Source organism: Apostichopus japonicus, chromosome 20 (assembly GCF_037975245.1).
Source record: "Apostichopus japonicus isolate 1M-3 chromosome 20, ASM3797524v1, whole genome shotgun sequence".
NCBI classification, from domain to species: domain Eukaryota; kingdom Metazoa; phylum Echinodermata; class Holothuroidea; order Aspidochirotida; family Stichopodidae; genus Apostichopus; species Apostichopus japonicus.
Genome location: NC_092580.1, coordinates 21,947,419 through 21,954,968, shown reverse-complemented (window position 1 = coordinate 21,954,968; position 7,550 = coordinate 21,947,419). Strand labels below are relative to the sequence as shown.

The 7,550-nt window shown below is 38.5% G+C and overlaps 1 protein-coding gene across 2 annotated transcripts; it reads right to left on the bottom strand.

The window, feature by feature from the left end:
* Positions 1 to 126: 126 nt before the first annotated feature.
* Positions 127 to 6,682, bottom strand: LOC139961544 (cytochrome P450 2U1-like). 2 transcript variants are annotated; one of them, XM_071960807.1, is made up of 7 exons: positions 6,667 to 6,682; positions 5,524 to 5,718; positions 4,258 to 4,432; positions 2,545 to 3,173; positions 1,933 to 2,115; positions 1,458 to 1,602; positions 127 to 1,127 (listed from the first exon to the last, which is right to left on the bottom strand). In XM_071960807.1, the coding sequence occupies exons 2-7, from the start codon at positions 5,680 to 5,682 to the stop codon at positions 949 to 951; spliced, it is 1,470 nt and encodes a 489-aa protein (XP_071816908.1). In that variant the 5' UTR covers positions 5,683 to 5,718; positions 6,667 to 6,682; the 3' UTR covers positions 127 to 948. The 2 variants fall into 2 exon arrangements, with proteins under 2 accessions (XP_071816908.1, XP_071816907.1); XM_071960806.1 differs by lacking the exon at positions 6,667 to 6,682 and adding an exon at positions 6,271 to 6,294.
* Positions 6,683 to 7,550: the final 868 nt, after the last annotated feature.

Below are 7,550 nucleotides of genomic sequence, written 5' to 3'. Positions count from 1 at the left end.
ATATTCATTGCATAGTATAATGATAAGGAATAATTATTGCAATTAAGTAACTTAGTTTATATTTTCCTTTATGTTTAGTATTTATTTAGTTTTAGATCAAAATATATATTAAACTTTGCGATCCTTTTTGTTCAGATATAATTAATCAGAAATAAAAATTTTCAAACTACAGTAATAAAAACTTAAAATCCTAAAACTTCATCTTAACTCATCTGCAGATTAATTGTCTATATTGGATATGGTTGATTTCAATCTAAATTCATATGGAATAATGATAACATTTAAATTTCTTTAAGAAAATTATTCTACGAAAGTAGCTTTCAGATAATGTGATATTTCTGCCGTAAATCATTGTTGTCCAAATATAACAAAAAATATCAGAACTTCACAACATGTTTTCTCATTTACCTATTGCGATATGTTCCATCGTAAAAGACTGAAATTGTCCAATTTAAAAACCATCACCATTCATTCCGAAAGAAAAAGTGAAAATTCACTCCTTGAAAATGTCTAGGATTATCTCATTTTTGAATCGTGAATTTCACTCTTACCGAAGAGTGGCTCACGCAATCGGAGCTCTCAATCAGAGGATATTTTCGCTCGCTCTATTTGGAGTGGAATTCGTAGGATTATATACTATCTAGGGAATACTATAGGTTGAACTATACTATCTAGGGAATGGTAGGTTGAACTATACTATCTAGGGAATGGTATAGGCTAAGCTATACTCCGAAGGGTGATAATCCTCGACACTCTCAACGTGTGAATTTTCACTAGTTAGGAATTTAGAGATAAGTATAAACCTACGTAACAAATACTATTAATAAGGATTTATCTTATATATAGACTTATCTTTAACTGTAGATGAATACAAATGTAATTACTAAGAAGAGACGAAATACACCATTCAGCGGGGGGAAATGGTCTCAAGTGGATACCATAAATTCTTTAACGTCGCTCTGCGCATATTTCGAATGGTGAAGGCTTCAACGATATTCCTTGCGTACCTCGAAGATCCGGCTTACTTGTGCCTTCGGGGAACCGCAGGTGGAACCTCTGGAAGATATTCGTGACAAAGAAAAATAGTTCCATCTTCGCAAGGTTCTCTCCTACGCATGCTCTACGACCTTTGACCGAAGAGAATAACGGTGATTAAAAATAATTAACTTTTATGTAACAGAGTACAAAATAACCCTTTAAACATGGCTTATTCGTGATTAAATCAAGATGGCAAGACTTTACTTAATCTATGCACCTTAAAACGCTCAACGTTGGTTGTATGGTCTTGCTTAACATGGTGGACGTGGGGGGGGGGGGGTAGTCGGGAAAATAAGTCACAAAGTGAGCGTTTTGAAGTTCGGACTCATTGCAAGAACATTACACTATATAGCCGCGTGATTCACACCAAAGACCCCATTATTGCCTTTATTAACATAAACAAGTATTTACGAACTCACCAGTTCCAAATGTCATCAAGGAGTCGTTTTTTATAAGTTTTTTACCATCAGGTGACAAAAACCTTGTAGGATCAAACTCGTATGGACGATCCCAAACTTGTGGGTCGTGATTGATGGCAAATGCATTCAAGAATACACCAGTACCCTGTAAATATCAACAACGATCAGAAGAAATGTTATAAATATGAAACATATGAAAACAAACAATAGAAATAAACAAACAAGTAAAACAATCATTTAAATACACAAAATCATAATTTATAAATAAATTTAAGGAATATAACAATTTTTAAATAATAATTCATTATTAAGAAAATAATTTAAAGGGGAAGAATATATCAAACTCGTATATACCATATATGGGAAACGTTTGCATCCAAATACTCTGTGGATATATAGTGTTCGTACACTAGTAACACGCTCTCGATTGACAATTCATGCATCGCACAAACTACACATGTGGTGCACAATATACCTTTGGTATGAAATAGCCTCCGACTTTCGTGTCAGCACTAACGCTCCTTGGGACGCCTAAAGGTGCTGCCGGGCGCATGCGTAGAACTTCCAAGATAGTTGCTTCGGTGTACGGCATGTTAGGACGATCTGACAGCTGGGGTCTTCTTGCTCCCCCAACCACTTCGTCGATTTCGTCAGAAATCTATAATAAAAAAAAGTTAATGCAAATAAATATAAACAAGAGTAATGAAATCGATAAAACAAACGTTGAATTTGTTCATGAGAGACTCGTCAAGAAAATCAGAAATCCCTGACCTACCGGTCTGTCTGATAGACTAAGTTGTCTAGCCACTTAGATTGACGAGCCTCTGGTATTAACATGTTAAAGAGTTCTTAATAAAGGTGGTACAAAAAAAAACTATCTGGACTGTGATAGCAGTGGTTTATAGCGGTCTACGACATATTGTATTTCCTTACAAGTGTCCTTTCGTAGTCTTGTCATTTCTTACTCAAGTTTGGTACAGAAACAGAAGGTTTAATTGTATTAACATTGCAAGAAGCCTATAGCCATTTTCATAATGGAAGTAAATACTGTCAGTGTATATGTAGTACTGACGACGATTTCACTTACCTTTTGCTGAATATCTGGGTAGTATGTCGCAAATAAAATGGTGAACAGGAGTGTGTTTGTCGTTGTGTCCGTTCCCGCCAAAAACAGTTCAAAAACCAATCGCCAATCGTCTGACCTTTTGAAGTGACTCTCTTCTCCGCTATCTTCCTGTTTCTGAATCTCGAGTAGATATTTATCTAAAATATCTCTGATGTCATTGCCGTTAAACGTCTCGGAGTGTTCTTTGGACAAACGTCTGACAAAGTCGACGAGTGATTGGAAATTTTTCTTCAAATAGCCATAGATGGGAGTCTCCATTAAGAACGGAAAGACGTGTACAATCCCACCGAGAGATATCGAGGATACATTAACGTGAAGTTTCTTTAGAAGGTTCTGGAAATTTTCGTCATTGTAATCGAATCTTTCTCCAAACGAGAGACTACAAATGATGTTCGACACGGCATTGTTTATAACAAAATGTATGTTGATTGGTTGTCCTTTCGCGCGTTCGATAACTTCAAGGACATAGCTGGCCTCTTCATTCACTCTCTCTTGCAAACTCTTCTTTCCGACACCAAATTCTCGGAAGGCGGAAAGGAGAAACTTCCGTTGCTCTTTCCATATTGGGCCATCACCAAATATGAGACTACCTGTTTGGATAGGAAATTATTTGGTTTTCAAGGTAAAACTTTGCTTTTTAGATAACATCCAAAGAACTGTTTCTTAACCTTTACACAATTACACAATTGATTAAGCAATTGACAATACTTTTGCACATTTTTACCAGATGTGGATGAAATTACTCTTGCAGGAAATTAGTTCTTTATACCTATATCTTCGCACACCCTGGGGACTTGCTTCTTAACCAGTGAAAAGGAAACGAGCTTACGACGAAATTGTGTAAACTCTTATTGAACTTTTCACTCCTTTACAGTGAACGTACTGTCGAAACGTTGTCGAATATCATCAGTGAAACGTGATAATGGCTATAGAACTGTTTTACATCACTTATAGGCCTAGTACAACTTAATAAATCAGTTGGAAACATGCAATGTAAAAGCGTCACTGTGAAAACGTCCTAAACACTTTGTTTTTTTTTTTAGCTTGTCGGAGGTTAGTAAGTTATCTATTTCAAATATATAGAAATTGATAAAACAATAGCCTGCACTGTATAACCAATTACTCTTAAAACGCTTAGGCGGTGAAAAAGAAACATAGTCAAAGTTTGAAAAATTATATGGACTAAACCCAGCCAGCCGACGGTGTCTTACAGGTATATGTTCTGTTAAGCCGATATGATAGAAGAACATATTAATTCAAATGAATTTAGGAATTTGTGAGCAAACGTCAATTTGGTATTAGAGCTCCGACAAAATCTATAAAATTGCTGAGAAAATGGATAACAGAAAATTGACTGGCAATTTATATAGAACCGGGATTTGAGTCAGTGACCTCTGACATTTCAACATGGCGTAATTCACGATAAACACGACTTCAGCTAATCGAAAACTCACTAAATGTTTATATCCTAAAAGAACATGAACACCTATCAATTTGTTTACAACTCAGAAACGGAATTTGCTATCAAGTTAGACTTATTCTTCCCTTTACTACCTTTTGATTTGCGAAGTGGAAGATGAGGTTAACATTCCTCCGAAGGCTACTCAGAGGTACCCAGAGGGTATACTCAGAGGTACTCAGAGGTACTCAGAGGTCCAGTGATATAATGATTACCTTCCTGGCCAACGATGTATCGAATTGCTGGTGGCATAAATCGTTTTGAGAAGGCAGAGGCTTGGTCGACGTAAGCTTCCTTGGCAACGTCTAGCGTGTTCAAGATAATTACTAGCTTTGGACCAAGCTGAAGAGAAAATATTCCTCCGTATGTTCGCGAGTACTCCGTTAAAGTCTATCGTAAAATGAAAGGTATGAAAAGAAGGAGAAGAAAATTAGCACGATTTATTTGTTACTGGAGAAAAATACGTTGAGCAAGATGTTTCACCATTATGTAGAAATTAATGAAGGTTCTTTAAAGTTGAAAAAGGTGGGGCCAGACGGAGAGGGAGGTGTGGGGGTGGGGACTAAACATGCATTTTGTAAGTTGACTGTCTTAATTGTTCGCATATAACACATCATTGATAGGTCTATGATCATAAATTGAGTTTAACGGTGTGAAGAGAGGAATATGACTCAACCAGTCTATACGATAAAAGGTGATCGGTATTGTCACTGAAATATCAGCGGGGTAACTGTAGGCGGTTCAGCTCCATCCGGCCGCCCAGTGACGAGTACGGAAAAAAAATATAACTACCCGTCCGGTGTAGCCGACCGCCGGCGAAGCCACTGATATTAAACGTGCAGTCAGTAAACCAAGCAAGCCCATGTACTGTTCAAGGCCCCTTTAAATCATGATATGGACCTTTCAATCGGAAATCGGGCCTACTAAAAATAAATCGATTTTGTAATCTGTTGGCTTTTCCTTTATAAAATAACTATTAATGATGCTCATCCCCCCACCCCCCCCCCCGACGCTGTCAAAGCCCTTTGTCATATCTTGTTTGAGTTTCATATAAATAAAATATAGATATCGACGAATAGTAACTCGAAAATCATCCCTAGCTAGGATATATTATCGACTAAATAATGATGTTCTTAATGGTTCCCCATGAAAACCGTCACTGTAGGAACTAACCAGCATATCGGTCAAATAACAGTATAACACGAAGATACAATTAAATAATTACAAGTTCTTTATTGTCATAGTAAAGGCATTGTCAATGACTGGCCAACCCTTAGGTCCAGGTGGCACATGATCGGATCTCCGAAAACGTCTCGCGACTGAAGTCAAAACAAGTAGGCCTACTACCAGCAGTCAGGGTAGGATTGCTAACACAGACACCATGTTTTCCGACAATTCATGTACGATACATAGGTCTATGAAGCATACTGATCAAATAGCAATATAAAAAGGCGACAACATTAAATAGTGATTATACTTACAGCGTACAAGTTCTCTCCTGTCATAGTAAAGGCATTGCCAATGATTGGCCAACCCTTAGGTCCAGGTGGCACATGATCGGATCTCCGAAAATGTCTCGCGACTAAAGCCAAAACAAGTACAACCAGCAATGATAGTAGGATTGCTAACACAGACGCCATGTTTTCCGACAGTTCATGTATATATAAGACATCGGTCTATAAAGCAAAGTCATTGAAGTGTCAGTGCAGGTGCCATTGCATAGTGTGTGTTGCCCTGCGTCACGGATCAGTGGGTTATATAGTAAAGAGTTGCGTAACTTGCGTATCACTGTAAGACACCTTTAGACTATATAGTGGACGTTATATAGAATCATTGACCATATTTCTGCCAGTTAATGAAGAACTACCACAATTATATGACGTATGTGTCAAGCTAATGGAAAACTTTCGATCGGCACAGGGGCAAATATCCCAAATTCGTGAGGTCCTTTCCTTGGTGTCATGAACGTCTAGAACAGCTTTAAACATACTGTGAGGGGCGAATAGCCCTCTGATCGCTTATAATTCCGGTTATAATTTTAGTGTTCACAAAAGCATGACAGGTGACAATTAAATTAAATGCTAATGCCTGTAGCCTATAGTTATGACGATGACTGATATAGGCCTATTGGCTGCTTCTTATATTGTCTAGCCCAGACAGTGGTATTCTAATCTACCTATTGTCCCTTTTCAATTCCTACTCGATCATTTAAAGAATGGATAGCCTACCTTTATCATTGTGCATATATATAGACAACGTTATAGGAAAACGGAGTCGTGGACTTCAACCCCGAACAGTAAAGCCTTCTACTTTAAACAATCAGTGTTTGAAGTGAAGTAAACATTACGATAAACATGTTGCCTGCACATTATCAACGTTTACTAGACCAACTGTATATAACAGGGAGATATGAATATATCGCTTAAACTATATCATTACTTCACACACTTATCTTGATCGACCATTCCGCTGTTATCCTAACAGTGCCATCATAGCAGTTAAGTGCCCGGGGACAACATTACCCCCACCCCCACCCCACCTTCTGTTCTCCCTCTCTTGAGGCTTCTACATTTCCTTAGGTAGGTCTATATTACGAAAGAGAGAGAGAGAGAAGTAAAACTTACCCCATGTTCCAAGTGTTCCCTAGTTGACCCAGGACCCCGAGCTGTGAGAGTATGCATGGTTACATGGAAGGAGAGAGGGATTGAAGGAGGGGTAAGGGGTTGGAAAAAAGTCGTGGTTTATGGTCTCGATGCCTAAATTACATCCGAGGGGAGGGGCGTGGTGGAACTTAAGAAAGGAAGGACGTCCGTTTTTTATAGGGCCCGATATACATTAGGTCTCCAGCTTGTAAACTTGCAGGAACGATATAAAAACTACATTGTTTTCTTCTACAAACTTCGCTTTTACAACGACCCCCCCCCCCTCCCCTCTCTCACATGTTGTCAGATAGTAGGCTTATGATACGGTACAGCATGTGTATAGCATGTTTCAAGCTTGCATGAAATTTACAGGAAGGACGACTATTATGCTATTTCTATTTTTTGTTAGTATAGTATACTACCGGTATATTTATGTAATTCATTCGCTCAGCACCTCGCGGCCACCAATTCACAGCCACTACTGGTAAAGTTTCAATAAAACAGGTGCAAGAATCAGAGCGCAACATCACTAGACCACAATTTTCTGTCTTTAGAGGCATTGAAGACTCGCCCCAAACCGCGTGCCGCCCTCTGAAAAAGTTAACTTTCCGTTGCTTGCAAGTGAAGCTTGTCGCTACAAGATGCAGACAGTAATGAAACGTGATACCTTGTTATCTTTTATCTGGACCTGAGATGTCCTTCGCTGCTATGTAAACTGTGTTGTGGGTATTGACGGTAGCTGCATGTATTGACTGTACACTAGTGTCTAATTACCACCGGTAGCAAGCTGCGTGTGTATTTTCTGGGATCGATGGTGGTGCCTAACACTTCTGTTACACCTCATTCGAAACTAGGTCAGATAACCG